Source organism: Bufo bufo, chromosome 10 (genome assembly GCF_905171765.1).
Source record: "Bufo bufo chromosome 10, aBufBuf1.1, whole genome shotgun sequence".
Classification (NCBI taxonomy): domain Eukaryota; kingdom Metazoa; phylum Chordata; class Amphibia; order Anura; family Bufonidae; genus Bufo; species Bufo bufo.
The window spans coordinates 141,322,214-141,340,429 of NC_053398.1; the positions used below are offsets into that span (position 1 = coordinate 141,322,214).

Genomic DNA, 18,216 nt, shown 5'->3' on the forward strand with positions numbered 1-18,216 from the left:
ACCTCTTGTCTGTATGCAAAATACATGAAAGCCATCACCATGTATTTCTTATCTGTGCAACACATAAAAAGTGTAAAGTATAAAAAGATGATTACAAAAAGGACAGTGCTGGGATTAGGAAACAAAGTGGCATGGTGACGCCGCTTCAAACAGTAGTAGAGGAAACCATGTAAGAGTCCATCCTTGTAAAATACTGGAACTGATCAACCTACCAGGTATTTTTGTATATGGCAGTAGACCAGGAGGGAAGCCAGTTCTATATTTTCACCATAGCCATTTTTGAGTGGCACCGATCTGTAACCTGAAAAGTACATGACAGCTACGTTCATAAATTGTGCATATTGGTTGATAGTCTTTCATACTTGTGACTGAAACGTCCCCCATAAAGGGGTTATCTGACCCCTCTAATGCCCCCTCTAATGCCCAGCCGCCGCGTTGCTTCTGAGGGCCGCCGCCACTGCATCTCCCCGTTGCACGGATCAAAACATACAGGGGGCAGCCAACAGCAGGCCAAGGCGGGAACAAGCCGCCGTAGCATCGTGGGTGACGCTAGGGAGGCTTGTCCCCATCGCGGTCTGCTATTGGCTGCTCCCCCCTTATGTTTTGATCCGCGCAACGAGGAGATGCAGTGGCGGCCATGCAGGCATCAGAAGCGACGCTGGTGTCGGGGAGCACGGTAAATACAACCTGGGTGAGGGGCCCAGGCGTTAGAAGGGGCATTATAGGGGTCGGATAACCCCTTTACCATTTCACAATATAAATCTACTGTTCTACTTCTTATGTATCAAAATCAAATACTCTGGGACCTTTTTCAGCTCCACCCACTTCTGCCTCCACTAGGAGGAGCTTACTGATGACAGATTTAAAGGGGTTGTATTAAGATAGGGGATCATTTTCTATCTGATTGGGTCCCAGCAGTCGGACCCACACCAATCATAAAAACAGGGGTCCCATGCCCCTGTACGAATGGTGGCAGGTCAAGTATGTGCCCTGCCACGCCACCAATAAGGAATACATTTTTATCATGGCACAACCTGTTTAACGGGAATGTGTCTTCAGAAAATTGACCTATTGTTTAAATTACATTTGTTACATATTGTTTAACATTGTTTTTGTCCTAAATCCTATCCTAAAATCATGCAGTTTTCTCACTGGTCACTAGGCCTAAAATATGTGAAGCCTTTCTGTCCTTTTGAGAGCAGCCAGCTGGGTCATAGACATAATGGACAGGAGATGACCCAATTGACTTCTATGGGAGATTTCTCTAGGCAAAAAGGATCAAAAATGCAAAAAAAATATATATATGTTTAACAAAATGTGATTTAGACAATAGGTCATTTTCTGATGACACATTCCCTTTAATGGTTGGTATAAAATGTCATATGTAGTGGCTACAGGCAGCTAGAATTTTATCATTTGACTCTATGGCTGTGTAAAGGGAAGCAGAGGATTTGGACACTTGTATATAAGTAAAATCACGCTCATAAGTATGTTTTAGGAAATTTGACTACACATTAGATTTAGGAGCGACTCAGGCTACTTTCACACTTTGGCTTTCCGTTTGTCAGATCCGTTCAGGGCTCAGCGGTCCAAAATGGATCAGTTTTGCCCTAATGCATTCTGAATGGAAAAGGATCCGCTCAGTTTGCATCAGTTCAGTCTCCATTCTGCTCTAGAGGCGGACACCAAAACGCTGCCTGACGAAACTGAGCCAAACGGGTCCGTCCTGGCATACAGCGTAAGTCAATGGGGACGGATCCGTTTTCTCTGACACTATCTGGCACAATAGAAAACGGATCCGTCCCCCATTGACATTCAATGGAGTTCATCACGGATCCGTCTTGGCAATGTTACAGATAATGCAAACGGATCCATTCATGACAGATACATGCGGTTGTATTATTGTAACGGATCTGTTTTTGCAGATCCATGACGGATCCGTCCCAAAACGCGAGTGTGAAAGTAGCCTTTAGCTTCCACTTAATGTAAGTATTCTATATGGTAATTGTATCCTATTACTTGTACCTGTTTTCAGACCCTTTAAAGGAAATGTACTTTGCGCCAAGAAGTTCGGGTCACTGAACATGTCTTCTTCGTATACCACAAACCTCAGAAACGCCAGGTCTGGTTCATGGATCTCAAACAAGGCCTGCTGCTGAATAGCGGTCCACACGGGGTTTAAGCCATTGTCATCTAAAGGAAAACAGTAAAATTCAGAATTCGACACTACTTAAGATTTTTTTTGGCATTTTACAATGTCTAATTCTGTTCAGGAATGTGAATATAGGCTCGAAGGCATGAAGCAATTATTATTCAATCACCATGAGAGCTCGCTAGAGAAAAAGACCAGCGTAAATAAGCAAAGCGAGGACTGATGAAAACCTCATTTATCACTGACAAAATGAATCATTCAAAAATATAAAAAAAAATCTCAGAGCTCTCCAACACAAGCATGGAAATTTAAAGGAACATTACAATACTGTTACGCTTATTGGTAATGGTCCCATACTCACTGACAACACTGGTTCGGAACTTGTTGTTGTCATATTCTCCGCCACATATCTCTATCTCTACAAATGGACAGGCAATACCACGTCCTGGCTTCGGCAGGTGACGAGCTCCGATCACCTAAGAGCATAAACCATCAGTGTCACATAATATACAAATTGTAAAGAGGTTTTCCTGCCAATTACATTTAAAAAGTGAGGCTCAGAATGGTCTAAAATAATAGAATAAATCATACCTTATCAGTCCCCCACTGCTCCAAATCTGGTGTTTCCTAGTCTCTTGCCGGTCTCCTCCAATGGAAGGTCGAGCAGTCATTTTTTGTGTATTAGGAGGGACCAGGAAAAAAGAGACCACCGGAAGACCAAAAAGCGTGGGAACGGGAGCAGTGGTGAAATAGTAAGGTTTTACACCATCAGGAGGCTTAAAAAAAAATCACCTTAATGGTCAAAACCATTTGTCCCCGTCTCGTTGAAGCACTCGGGTCAAAGGAGTCTTGTCTCATACACTCTGGTTGTAAAATATATCCACATCGGCCATTGTGGGAGAACATGGCATCATTTATCTGCATGTAACGATCTGGAAAGAGAGGAAAAGGCAAGAAATTCTATTTTGCAACTGCAAAATCTGAGGAACTTGCTGGGCACAGACGTAAGATAGCTGTAAAATCGAATGTTGGTTTGGACGAGAGCCTTCTTCTCCTATTACCAGAGGCCATTTCACTCAAATGAGCAGGCAGGGCTTGAGTGAGATAAGTGGCTGCCAAGAATTGGACTGTATCCAATATCTAGTATGACCCAAGGGCCTACAAACCATCAGTGATGCCCTAAGAGAAAGAACCTACCAACCCTGGTTGGTTCCATACCCTGTGCTACGGAGTGGCAGGAACCGGTATAGGACTGCATAGTTAGGACGTAACAGGGTGGAGAATTGGCCAAACGGCCATGGAAAGTGCCTAAGATGGAAACCAGGCCCTTAGGGTCTGACCTGACAAAAAGTCAAGGTGCTTATTTTGATCCCTTTTATGCACACCACTGGTTTAACCTCTCTTTTAAGCAACCTCTGTGGACTTATTATTAGATAGAGAGTTGTCTTGCGACCTGATGACCAAAATTTCATGTCATGGCCAGCTTGATCCATCGTTGTAATTATATATTTAAGCCTTAAAAGGTTTATGGCTGGTAAGGTATTCTAAGAACATAGAAGGAAATCAGGCTTTTTTTTTTGGGCTTCTTTACCCAATGTATATCACAAGATGTATGTAAATAAAGACATTTCAAATCCTTGGAGATGTTGGGCATCTACCGCGAAAAGTGGACATCCTTGTAAAAACATCTTCACTAACTATCTAATAAAGTGTGGAGGATTGCAGCATGACAGATAACCTGAAATATATGGTTCATACATTCACATCTGTAAGGTCCATACCTGGTGTCTGGTAGTTCAGAGCAACCATCTGGGATCCACATAACCACAGGTGCAGAGGGTCATAGTTAGAGGAGTCTACTCGCGGTCCTTTTGGGTAGACCCGAGTTAAAGCTCTGCGGTTATATCTCAGAAGCTCGAGGGGTTTCTGTCTTGAGATGCTTTCTGCTTTATTCTCAACAAACGACCGGATTTCTCGGAAATCAGGTCTCTCTGTAAGTAAGAAAATTAAGACATTTATAACTTTATCGACATGAAAAATAAAAGAACTTGGCCACTCGAGGACTGTATCATTTAGTTAATTTCGGCAGGGGCGTAGCTATAGGGGGTGCAGAGGTAGCAGTCGCTACCGGGCCCAGGAGCTTAAGGGGGCCCAAAGACCCTTGTGCCACATAAGAAGACACCAGTATTATAGAAAGTGCATGCTGGTCAAGTTACACCTCTGGCTGGAGGGAAGGGGTTAGGTCAAGAATTTGGCATTTCAATTTTTGCCTCAGGCAGCACAACGGCTATGTGCTTCCCTGGCCACAAAGCACTGAGGGAAGGGGGGCCCAAGCTGAACTCTTGTACCAGGGCCCATGAACATTTAGCTACACCCCTGAATTTAGGAATATAAGTTAAAGGGGTTGTGCAAGAATGGGGGACCCCTCCACTTGGCTGCATCTGTAAAGGGAAGCTTACTTACCTGCTTCCCACTCTTTCTCCTCCCGGCATGTGATTCTCTGCTGTCTCCCTCTCTGAAAACAATCATTTCGACAATCACTGGCCACGGTGGTGACTAGCTCCCGGTACATCATGGCAAACGGTCGCATGGCGCAAAGGGTTCCAGTGACCACCACAGCCAGTGATTGGCTGCAGTTGGCATCAAAACGGATGTTTCCAGTGAGGGAGACAACAGATCATCGCATGCCGAGAGAAGAAGGAGCAGGAAGCAGGTAAGAAAGTTTCCCATTACAGGTCCGGCCAAGTGGGGGCATTGGCCAACCCCACCCCCATTCTTGCACAACCCCTTTAAAGGACATGTTCACTTTTGACATAAAAAATAAAGCAGCTATGCAAATTGAATTAAACAACTTCCGTTTTGTGTATGCAGCATCTGTGCAGACCTATGTATCTCCATATGCTAGGGTTTTGTACTCTTCACTTAAATGCTTAGTATTGTGTGACCTCAGCGCTCACTTACCCCCGGGGGTTCAGAGGTGCCAATACAACAGTTTTCTGTAAGGCTCCTCAGTTACTAATTACCCTCTTATCCGTCTATTGAAGAATACTATACAATAAAAATACAGAGGAATGTAACTGATGACTACGGCTAGACGCTAACACAGAAATATGCAAATATTTTAATTTGAATATTCATTTTGTGGCGTTTGAGGGACACAGCAGAATAATGTCACTCGCGCCTTCTGCTGTCATTGATGGAAAATATATATCTGCAACCTTCACATGCGTTTAGGTGAACTTTCATAATTGTCAGCCCCCAGATTACTCATTAACCAACAGTTAAAATAATTGCATAATTAAATGAGTTATTTTAATTGGACCTGCTCAAGGCGGTAGAATGGAATATATTTATGTCGAGATGGAAACAAGTTATTACGCTTGGGAAACTGTCACTGAGCCATAAATCAGGCAATGCCTTCTCCTGTACAAAGTTACGAATCTCTTCTTAAGAAATTTTTGTCCAACAATGCTCCTAAGAAAGTGCCACTTAAAGGGGCTGTGTCATCTCGGACATTGGTGGCATGTTGCTAGGATATGCCACCAATGTTAGATAGGTGCGGGTCCCACCTCAGGGATACTGTTCCTATCTCCAGAACGGTGCCCCCAAAGCAAAGTAGGGCGCAATGCACATGTGCGCCATACTGTCCATTCACTTGTATGGGCGTTCTGAGATATTTTCGCAATTCCCATAGCTATGAATGGAGAGCGTACCACGCATGCATGGCCACCTCTCCATTCACCTTTATGGGACTGCTGGAAGTAGCCAAGACAGTACTCGGCTATTTTCGGAATTCCCATAAGAGTGAATGGATGGTGGCTGCGCTTGCTCAGCGCACTCTCTCTCTCTCTTCATGGGGCCCCTTTCTGGATACGGTAGGGGTTCCAGAGTTGTAATTACTTGAATGGGACTGGGCCACAATAACAGTCCCAGGCCTTTGATTCAAGAGAACCTGTCATCATTTCATGCTGTCCAAAAAAAATGCTGCAAAAACTAAGCTGCTAGCCCAAAAAAATTATAAAATGTTATAGCTGTTAACCCCTTTAGGACCAAACCATTTTTCACCTTAAAGGGGTTGTCCAAGAGTATAGAAATGTCCCCCATATGCCAGGCCCTTCACAGGGAATATACCGCGCCACTCCTGTTCCCCGAACCGCCGCTGCTGCTTCTTTACGTGCACGGATGAAAACATCTGGTGTCGGGGGGGAGCAGCTAATGGCAGATGAGGACGAGCCTCTCTAGCATCGCAGGTGACACTAGGGAGGCTCGTCCCCGTGCCCACCTGCCATTGGCTGCTCCCCCCGACACCGGATGCTTTCGAGCGGGGTAAGTATATTCATTGTGAGAGGCCCGGCATATGGGGGACATTTTTATACTCTTGGATAACCCCTTTAAAGGCTATGTACACCTTTGGGGACAATTTTTTTATTATTGAATTGTACTTATTTTTGTTTCAGCTTTAGGCCTCATGCACATGACCATTTTTTCTTCCGTGGGTCTTCCTTGATTTTTGGAGGATCCGCAGACATGAAGAAAAAGTCGTTTTGGTGTCCGCCTGGCCGTGCGGAGCCAAACGGATCCGTCCTGACTTACAATGCAAGTCAATGGGGACGGATCCGTTTGACGTTGACACAATATGGTGCAATTGCAAACGGATCCGTCCCCCATTGACTTTCAATGTAAAGTCAGGAGTTAATATACCATAGGATCTGAGTTTTCTCCAATCCGATGGTATATTTTAACTTGAAGCGTCCCCATCACCATGGTAACGCCTCTATGTTAGAATATACCATCGGATTTGAGTTAGATCGTCAAAACTCAGATCAGACAGTATATTCTAACACAGAGGCGTTCCCATAGTGATGGGGACGCTTCAAGTTAGAATATACTAAGAACTGTGTACATGACTGCCCCCTGCTGCCTGGCAGCACCCGATCTCTTACAGGGGGCTGTGATCAGCACAATTAACCCCTCAGGTGCGGCACCTGAGGGGTTAATTGTGCGTATCATAGCCCCCTGTAAGAGATCAGGTGCTGCCAGACAGGAGGGGGCAGACCCCCCTCCCCTGTATTTAACTCATTGGTGGCCAGTGCGGCCCCCCTCCCTCCCCTGTATTTAACTCATTGGTGGCCAGTGCGGCCCCCCTCCCTCCCCTGTATTTAACTCATTGGTGGCCAGTGCGGCCCCCCTCCCTCCCTCCCCAGTATTATATTCATTGGTGGCCAGTGCGGCCTACCCTCTCCCCCCCCCCCCACCTAATTAAAATCACCTTCCCCCATCATTGGTGGCCAGTGCGGCCTCCCCTCTCCCCCCCCTCCCTAATTAAAATCACCTCCCCATTATTGGTGGCAGCGGAGAGTTCCGATCGGAGTCCCAGTTTAATCGCTGGGGCTTCGATCGGTAACCATGGCAACCAGGACGCTACTGCAGTCCTGGTTGCCATGGTTACTTAGCAATTTTAGAAGCATTATACTATAAAGTGTATAGAAGCCATTGAGCTTTAGCATCATCATCATCATCATCCATGACCAGGAACCTAGGTGACCACCAGGCGTTCCACATATATTCATTTCGTGATGCAGTTTTGAATACATTAGCACTTGACTGGCTCTGCCGGAAAAACACTTGAGTTGGCCAGCTTCTTCTCTAGTGCACTCCTGGTCAGTACAGGCATAAAAGGCCATAATCTTGTTGCAGGAATGTTTAGGACGCAGAGATGGACTGTCGCCATCTTTCTTTAGGATAAACTATATCAAAAGGTACATTTTTGAACTATTAGAAATTACATTTGGTGGTTTGTGCAAAAAGAAAAAAAAAACGCAAAAGATAAATGCTCCTCGAAGGCAGAGACTTTATCGTGACTATGATGGGTTTAGATAATGGGCCCTTTTACTGCTCATGGATTCAAGTCTCTTTCAGTCCAGTCCTCAAAATTCAGCCAAAACTAAACCATCAAACTGAAAGGAACAGGGACATGGAGGAAAATCTTCACAACGTCTAAACCCCCAACATTACCTAAGTTGTCCTTGGCCTCACTCCTTGGTTTGCAGTAAATGACCATGTCCGACATCTCTTTTGCAATAGCCTGATTCTTCTCACAGGTCTTGATGAAGTAATCCTGCAGATAGGTTCACGTGAGATAATGAGGTTAGCTTGACGAATGAGGAGCCAAACGGTACAGCAGCATGAAATTTATCATTGCCTCTTTAATTCATTCTTTTGAAGGCAAGTAATACACTATCCTAAAGCTAATGGAAGCTTTGTTTCTATTTTTATGAATGGATATAGGTCCGATTCCCCCAGGTCTTTTGGACAGAGAAGGGTAACCCAACTTCATGAAGCAACTTACACCCAGATGCGTGTGTGACATATTACATGGGACTACCAATGTAAAGGGGTTTTCAAAGATTTTGATACTGATGACCTAGTCTCTGGATAGGCCATCAGTATCTGATTGGTGGGGGCCCGGGACTCCCGACGATCGGCTTTTTGACAAGGCACTGCTGCTCTCGTGAGTGTCCTCCATTGTATAGTGACTGTGCTTGGTATCACGTTCAGCCCCATAGAAGTGAATGGAGCCGAGCTGTGCCGCTACAGAACGTACAACGCTGTGCTTGGAAAGCTGCCTTCTCAAACAGCTGATCAGCGGGGGTCCCGGGTGTTGGAACCCCACCGATCAGATACTGATGACTAGTGATGAGCGGCATAGGCCATAAATTTGCAAATTCGAGAATTCATGATCTCCAGTAATTGTTTACTTGATTTGCAAAAATCGGCAATGTAATAAATTCGCGATAAATTCGCGATTAGAATATTCAACACTATTCTCGAAGTGGCGATATTCGCGATTAAAATTCGCGATTAGAATATTCGTGCTCAACACTACTGATGACCTATCCAAACTCTCTGAAAACACCTTTAAGGTACCTCATGGCTGCCAATTCCAAGAATTTTTATTAATCCCCCTACATTTCGGAGCTAATTTAAGGGTTCTTAGGATCGGTCATCAGTGTTTGGGCACCAGACCAACGGCATCTACACCGATCATCAGAATGCAGAGGCTGTGGTGCCCGCTGGAGTCACACAACCCCTTCATTGTTCATCCAGACATGACGGCTATGCTTGGTACTGCATCTCCATCATATTCATCACTTTAAAAGTCTTTAAAAGCCTCTCTGCTGCCAATCTGACATCAAGGTTGAAGAGACGCAGCGTGTACGCCGGGCGGTACTGTGCACGCCCTGCTTCTCTCCACGTCATTTTGTAGGGAGTGCGGAATTGGACACTCTAGGATGGAACCAACTTGTACCGCTAGCCCAGCCGAATGTAGTGATATCTTCACTTAGCGATCCATTGCTTCATTCTGCAGAAAAAGGGAAGGGGGGTCCATGCAAAGTTTTGCTACGAGGCCCTATTAGATCTCTGTACGCCCCTGTCGGTGGGGGTTCCAGCAGTAGGTCCCCCCCCCTATCTAATAGTTACCCCTATCCTGTGAATAGAGGATAGCTAGAATACCCTTTTAGCCTAAAAAACGAGATCCGCTGGGCAGATAGGATAGATGTTTACCTGATTTTCATTCCACTGGAAAAAATATTAACCAACAAATCGATAAATGAAACTTTAAATAAGGAGATTTTTGTACCAGTGTGGGGCACGGGCATAAATATGTATGGGGGTTGTTAAAGTCAATGGGAGAAGCAATTTAAAATGTATAATATGCCATTTGCGATTAAACATATTCATGTCGCTGGCAATCAAGAAAAGTGGCTGATGTCAGAGTCACTTAACTCCAGATGTTTGCGTTAGAAGCTGATTGAAACCTAATTTTGCTTATTATTATAAAAAAATATAATCTCATAGCCCTTAACCCTTTACCACAAAGGTCCAGCAATGAATTGTGCTATAAATGAGCTGCTAATTTGCTCTGCAAATTCGCATTATGCTGATTAGGTGCTGGCGAAGAAATGATGCACCGACATAATCACGTCAGTGCCTTATGTGAATGTCATATGGACAGTCAGATACACTACATATTAGTGAGCCCCGTCCAATCGCCTGCTGTGTCAGCACCAAGGAGAATTATATGAGCAATAAACAGTGGTAGAAATAAAAGTGAGAGAGGGCCCAATAATAAGACCAGGGCTTGTGTAACGTTAAATGGTAGGGCCTCATTTCTAGACCATTTTACAATTTCTAGACAGATACAGTTGCAAGAAAAAGTATGTGAACCCTTTGGAATGATACGGATTTCTGCACAAATTGGTCATAAAATGTGATCTGATCTTCATCTAAGTCACAACAATAGACAATCACAGTCTGCTTAAACTAATAACACACAAAGAATTAAATGTTACCATGTTTTTATTGAACACCCCATGTAAACATTCACAGTGCAGGTGGAAAAAGTATGTGAACCCCTAGACTAATGACATCTCCAAGAGCTAATTGGAGTGAGGTGTCAGCCAACTGGGGTCCAATCAATGAGATGAGATTGGAGGTGTTGGTTACAGCTGCCCTGCCCTATAAAAAACACACTCCAGTTCTGGGTTTGCTTTTCACAAGAAGCATTGCCTGATGTGAATGATGCCTCGCACAAAAGAGCTCTCAGAAGACCTACTATTAAGAATTGTTGACTTGCATAAAGCTGGAAAGGGCTATAAAAGTATCTCCAAAAGCCTTGCTGTTCATCAGTCCACGGTAAGACAAATTGTCTATAAATGGAGAAAGTTCAGCACTGCTGCTACTCTCCCTAGGAGTGGCCGTCCTGTAAAGATGACTGCAAGAGCACACGGCAGACTGCTCAATGAGGTGAAGAAGAATCCTAGAGTGTCAGCTAAAGACTTACAAAAGTCTCTGGCATATGCTAACATCCCTGTTAGCGAATCTACGATACGTAAAACACTGAACAAGAATGGATTTCATGGGAGGATACCACAGAGGAAGCCACCGCTGTCCAAAAAAAACATTGCTGCACGTTTACAGTTTGCACAAGAGCACCTGGATGTTCCACAGCAGTACTGGCAAAATATTCTGTGGACAGATGAAACCAAAGTTGAGTTGTTTGGAAGAAACACACAGCACTATGTGTGGAGAAAAAGAGGCACAGCACACCAACCTCAAAACCTCATCCCAACTGTGAAGTATGGTGGGGGGGGCATCATGGTTTGGGGCTGCTTTGCTGCGTCAGGGCCTGGACGGATTGCTATCATCGAAGGAAAAATAAATTTCCAAGTTTATCAAGACATTTTGCAGAACTTAAAGGGCTTCTGTCACCCCACTAAAGTGATTTTTTTTTTTTGGGCTAGTTAAATTAGTTATATTGCGATATATGACAATATATTTGTGTTACTTACTTTGATCCAGCAGTTTCTGCAAAAAACCAAGTTTTATAATATGTAAATTCGGTCTCTACCAGCAAGTAGGGCGTCTACTTGCTGGTAGCAGCTGCAGAAAACCGCCCCCTTGTCGTGTTGATTGACAGGGCCAGCCGTGATCTCCTCCTCCGGCCAGCCCTGTCGGCATTTCAAAAATCGCGCGCCTGTGTTCATTCGGCGCAGGCGCTCTGAGATGAGGAGGCTCGTCTCCTCAGAACTCCCTCAGTGCGCCGATGACATCACCGAAATAGAAGACGTCATCGGCGCAGGCGCACTGAGGGAGTTCTGAGGAGACGAGCCTCCTCATCTCAGAGCGCCTGCGCCGAATGAACACAGGCGCGCGATTTTTGAAATGCCGACAGGGCTGGCCGGAGGAGGAGATCCCGGCTGGCCCTGTCAATCATCAAGAGGAGGGGGCGGATTTCTGCAGCAGCTACCAGCAAGTAGCCGCCCTACTTGCTGGTAGAGACTGAATTTACATATTATAAAACTTAGTTTTTTGCAGAAACTGCTGGATCAAAGTAAGTAACACAATTATATTGTCATATATCGCAATATAACTAATTTAACTAGCCCAAAAAAAAAAATCACTTTAAGGCCATCTGTCCACCAGCTGAAGCTCAACAGAAGATGGGTGTTGAAACAGGACAACGACCCAAAGCATAGAAGTAAATCAACAACAGAATGGCTTAAACAGAAGAAAATACGCCTTCTGGAGTGGCCCAGTCAGAGTCCTGACCTCAACCCGATTGAGATGCTGTGGCATGACCTCAAGAAAGCGATTCACACCAGACATCCCAAGAATATTGCTGAACTGAAACAGTTCTGTAAAGAGGAATGGTCAAGAATTACTCCTGACCGTTGTGCACGTCTGATCTGCAACTACAGGAAACGTTTGGTGGAAGTTATTGCTGCCAAAGGGGTTCAACCAGTTATTAAATCCAAGGGTTCACATACTTTTTCCACCTGCACTGTGAATGTTTACATGGTGTGTTCAATAAACACATGGTACCATTTAATTCTTTGTGTGTTATTAGTTTAAGCCGACTGTGATTGTCTATTGTTGTGACTTAGATGAAGATCAGATCACATTTTATGACCAATTTGTGCAGAAATCCGTATCATTCCAAAGGGTTCACATACTTTTTCTTGCAACTGTACATTCAAACAGTTGAGCTACTTTGTACATACATTACTTATCCTGTACTGATCCTGAGTTACATCCTGTATTATACTCCAGAGCTGCACTCACTATTCTGCTGGTGCAGTCACAGTGTACATATATTACATTACTTATCCTGTACTGATCCTGAGTTACATCCTGTATTATACTCCAGAGCTGCACTCACTATTCTGCTGGTGCAGTCACTGTGTACATACATTACTTATCCTGTACTGATCCTGTTACATCCTGTATTATACTCCAGAGCTGCACTCACTATTCTGCTGGTGCAGTCACTGTGTACATACATTACTTATCCTGTACTGACCCTGAGTTACATCCTGTATTATACTCTAGAGAGCTGCACTCACTATTCTGCTGGTGCAGTCACTGTGTACATACATTACTTATCCTGTACTGATCCTGAGTTACATCCTGTATTATACTCCAGAGCTGCACTCACTATTCTGCTGGTGCAGTCACTGTGTACATACATTACTTATCCTGTACTGATCCTGAGTTACATCCTGTATTATACTCCAGAGCTGCACTCACTATTCTGCTGGTGCAGTCACTGTGTACATACATTACTTATCCTGTACTGATCCTGAGTTACATCCTGTATTATACTCCAGAGCTGCACTCACTATTCTGCTGGTGCAGTCACTGTATACATACATTACTTATCCTGTACTGATCCTGAGTTACATCCTGTATTATACTCCAGAGCTGCACTCACTATTCTGCTGGTGCAGTCACTGTGTACATACATTACTTATCCTGTACTGATCCTGAGTTACATCCTGTATTATACTCCAGAGCTGCACTCACTATTCTGCTGGTGCAGTCACTGTCTTCATACATTACATTACTTCTCCTATACTGATCCTCAGTTACATCCTGTATTATACTCCAGAGCTGCACTCACTATTCTGCTGGTGCAGTCACTGTATACATACATTACTTCTCCTGTACTGATCCTCAGTTACATCCTGTATTATACTCCAGAGCTGCACTCACTATTCTGCTGGTGCAGTCACTGTGTACATACATTACTTATCCTGTACTGATCCTGAGTTACATCCTGTATTATACTCCAGAGCTGAACTCACTATTCTACTGGTGCAGTCACTGTGTACATATCTTACATTACTTCTCCTGTACTGATCCTCAGTTACATCCTGTATAATGTAATTCATTATATTATAATCTCACATTCATGTTTCTCTGGCTCACCTCCACCAGTACTGAGTCCCGTCCACGCTCACTTACCTCTGCCCCTTTCCGGTGTATTATAGTATGGATATTTTTGTACCATTCGAACAGCTCTTCCACTTTCTCAGCTGCAAAATCTACTGAGGGATCCTTCTGGTCCTTGGGTTCCAGTGAAAAGACAAACAGTTTGTTGTGTTTGCCTTGCACCAATTTTTCTGAGAAAAAGTAATTTTTAGAGCAATCATTACCCTACATGTAATGTCCTCTTTGTCCACACATTTCTAAAGCAGAGCTACTTACCGGTCACGTCACAGATCTTCTGCAGGCCACATACCTTTGCAGTCCTATCACTGCTGATGGTGTTTTTCCTGCAGCTTCTCCCTTTGCACCGCTATCTGTACCATTAGTTTTGCACCTGACAGCATTGTCTTGTCGGGTAGGTGGTCCCCAGCGCTTAGTGTCAATTATACTTTCCCTCAATGACCACCCACCTGCCGATTCACTACAAATGGCACCATTAGCGGTGGAATGAGGGAGGCTAGGGGTGAAAAAAGCAACTTTGGAGCCATGGCAGATACAGCTGCAAAGAAATGCACATGTACGGCGTTATACACGGGGATCTTGGCCGCCAAACCCGTCCCACGACCGATAGCGGTTCAGGCATTGAACTGAAGGATTTGCAAGTTGCCACAAAAAAAATAATATCCAACTCTGCTGTATTTTACCCAATTCTGAAGTTGCGGCAAGTTGCTCTGCTATCCAGTAAAGTTGAATGGACAGCAATTTGTGTTCGTGTGGCGGTTGTCGTGGCCAAGATCGCCGTGTAGCCCCAGCCTAGCAGTAACACGATATGCAGAAAGGTCCCTTAGTGCTGGTTGCATGGAGCGGCATTTTGGACCTAAATCGACGTGTGCTTAAAGGGTGGAGGTTCACTTTAAGAACTTGTGGCACCTTTCTGCTGCCCTTTTTGACAGACACGTATCAGCATTGTATCCAGCTCCATAGTCTTTAGTATCACTTAGCTGCTGATTGACAGCTTTCTCCCTATGTACAGTATGGGCTCACTCACATGACTGTCCGGCTGTGTCTGCATTTCAATGGGGCCACAAAAGATGCGGACAGCAGACCGTGGCCCTGCAAAAAAGATAGAGCATGTCCTGTTCTAGAGCATGTCCTACAAGAATAGGCATTTTTTATCATACTGCAGAACACAGAGGGTCATCTGAATGAGCCCTAATAGAGAAAACTGCCTTTCGCTGGTGGGAGGGGCAGTGGGCGGGGTGAGTCAATCCAATGAATAGCGATAACGCCCAACTCATAAGGTGTAAGGCCTCATGCACACGACCGTATGTATTTTTTGCGGTCCGCCAAAAATACGGATGACGTCCGTAGGCATTCCGTATATTGCGGAACGGAACAGCCGGCCCCTAATAGAACAGTCCTATCCTTGTCCGTAATGCGGACAATAATAGGACATGTTCTATTTTTTTGCGGAATGGAAATACGGACATACGGAAAACGGAATGCACACGGAGTAACTTCAGTTTTTTTTACTGACCCATTGAAATGAATGGTTCCTCATACGGTCCACAAAAAAAAAACCTGGAAGGGACACGGAAGGAAAATACGTTCGCGTGCATGAGCGCTAAATTAGGGAACTGCATAAATAGCAATTTCCTATGTTGAACCTGACCTGAGTTATTTGAATTTGGAAACAATGAGGTATCACTATAGAAAGAAATCCGTATCAAGAGAAGATTATTTGTTTAAGTTTATTTCACTCTATTTCTTAATGAAATGTAAAACAAGCAATAAACTATGAACGTCGATCACTAAAAATATTGGCAGGCGTTAAAAACTTATGGGGTCATTTAGCAAACTTGTGTAAAGTAGACCTGGCCTAGTCAATCAGATTCCACCTTTCATTTTCCAAAGGAGCTGTCAAAAAGGAAAGGTGGAATCTGATTGGTTGCCACGGGCAACTAAGCCAGTTCTACTTTACACCAGTTTGAGAAAATGACCCCATTAGTTTTTAATGCTGTTTCCGTACAGCTCCGTGGGGCCAAACTTCTTCTCGCCCGAAGTTGCGCGAGACTTTTGGTAAATTACTACTGTATTCATAACTTTGTGTTTAAAAACATTCTAAAATAGGAATCTGAAGTGGGTTTTGGTACTGGCCGGCACCTTGGTATAGGGTTGTCACGATACAAAAATTTGGGTTTGATTTCGATACCATAAAAAAGTATTGCGATACTCAATACCATTCGATACCAGGCGAAAGAAAAATAAAACACCAAAAAAGCCACGTGCATTCTGGCCCATAATAGAATAGTCCTATCCTATTTTTTGGGGGACAAGGTGACAAAAAAATGGCGAATCGCATGTTCTTTTTTTTTTCTGCTACGGCGTTCACCGCGTAGGAGATATTTTTTCATATTTCAATAGTTCTGACTTTTTCGGACGTGACGAAACCTAGTATGTTTTATATGTGAAATTGGGGAAGGGGGTGATTTAAACTTTTAACCTTTTGGTGTTTTTTTATACTTTTTATTTAATAACTATTAGCCCCCTTAGGGGGCTAGAACTCTTATTCTATTCCCCCTAATAGAGATCTATTAGGGTGAATAGGATCTTACACTCTCCCTGCTGCCCTGGGCTTTGTGCACACAGCAGCAGGGAGCTTACCATGGCAGCCATCGAAGGTTTCAGTAGCGTCCTGGCTGCCATGGTAACCGATCAGAGACCCACAATTTCACTGCTGGGGCTGCGATCGGAAGCTGCCACTGCCACCAATGAAAATACTTAGAGTGGGGACCCTGTGTCCGCTGCGGCAACAACTAATATAATATTGAGAAGGGTGGGGGGCCCTGTGGCCACTGCACTACCTATGAGTATAATTAACCCCTTAATAAAAATGTACACGGCAGTTGCCAGCTGTATCACACAGCTGGCACCCAGCCTCAATGACCGAGAACGGCGAACCCGCCGAACTTCGTCAATTAACCTCTCAGGTGCAGCACCTGAGAGGTTAATTGACGGAGTTCGGTGGGATCTAGTATTGGAGAACAGCGAATCCCAGTATTGTATCGATCCGGGTGCAAAAGTATTGATTGGGTATCGAAAGTTCAATACCTGGTGCAACCCTACCTCCCTACCAAAGCCCACTTCGGATTCCTATTTTAAAATGTTGCGGTATGCTGCGGTATTTCTCCGGCCACCTCTTAGCATGTTTGACGTACTGCGGTCACATCACCTGCCCTTTCCCATTATAGTGAATGGGACCGGACCGGACTTCCGGCAGCACACGTGTGTAAGCGTTAGTACTTTTAAACAAAGTCCCTTTTAGAGACCCTCGGGATATTTATATTTATGCGCCAATGGTCTCTTGAGACCTTCAATCCCTATAGGGGTCCCTAACTGATAGTAAAATATTTATCTTTATTAATTATTTTTAAAAAAAAATTTATATTCACAATAACACACAACAAAAAAGAGGAACTTTTAAAATTGTCAGTGTCCAGTGATCTATGGGATGATGTCCCTTGGAGTGGTGTACTTCCTTAGACACTCATCTGGTGAGGGCCCTCTTGTTTTATATAGGGTAATATGCGCGCTATTTATAGGTTGATTAGTTGTTTGCATGTGTATGCATGTAGAGTTCTAATAGAGGTACTGCTCCTGTTGAGATTCGCTACTTATTGGCCCTTAGTCTTAAGGTAACCATACAGCTACAATGTTGCTGTCCTTTCAATGATTGTAGCTCTTTATTCTCTGCTGCAGGGCTGCCTCTATATCCCTATTCAGTCTTTACTGCTGTTTTCCTAACTATCAACCTATACCGCAGCTATACTAGGTCCTCTATTCCTATTCATAGAGGTCTCTGTAACGCTGTGAGTATCTGTAGCCCTCACTGCTGACACTCTCCTATCTGCTGCATCGTGCTATATCACATCAATTTCCCTGCACATGGACACTGTTTAAAATTGTCGCACTATACCACCCCTCCCGACATGTTTCGCCACATACTGTGGCTTCGTCAGGGGATGAGTGTCTAAGGAAGTACACCACTCCAAGGGACATCATCCCATAGATCACTGGACACTGACAATTTTAAAAGTTCCTCTTTTTTGTTGTGTGTTATTGTGAATCTAATTTTTTTTTAAAAAATAATTAATAAAGATAAATATTTTACTATCAGTTAGGGACCCCTATAGGGATTGAAGGTCTCAAGAGACCATTGGCGCATAAATAAGCGTTAGTACGGATCCGGAAGGCTGTTCCCCTGCCGGACAAACCTAACACCAGTGTGAAAG

General features: G+C 44.1%; 1 protein-coding gene across 2 annotated transcripts in view; it reads right to left on the reverse strand.

Annotated features, from left to right (window-relative positions):
* Window positions 1-18,216, reverse strand: part of PLCG2 (phospholipase C gamma 2) — a 126,946-nt gene that overhangs the window by 18,520 nt on the left and 90,210 nt on the right. For both annotated transcript variants that reach the window (XM_040410530.1, XM_040410531.1), the window contains exons 25-31: window positions 13,961-14,118; window positions 8,168-8,270; window positions 3,934-4,143; window positions 2,945-3,084; window positions 2,514-2,628; window positions 2,026-2,193; window positions 213-301 (exon numbers count right to left, since the gene is read on the reverse strand). In XM_040410530.1, the coding sequence (XP_040266464.1) occupies window positions 213-301; window positions 2,026-2,193; window positions 2,514-2,628; window positions 2,945-3,084; window positions 3,934-4,143; window positions 8,168-8,270; window positions 13,961-14,118 (983 nt within the window). The remainder of the gene's footprint in view (window positions 1-212; window positions 302-2,025; window positions 2,194-2,513; window positions 2,629-2,944; window positions 3,085-3,933; window positions 4,144-8,167; window positions 8,271-13,960; window positions 14,119-18,216) is intronic.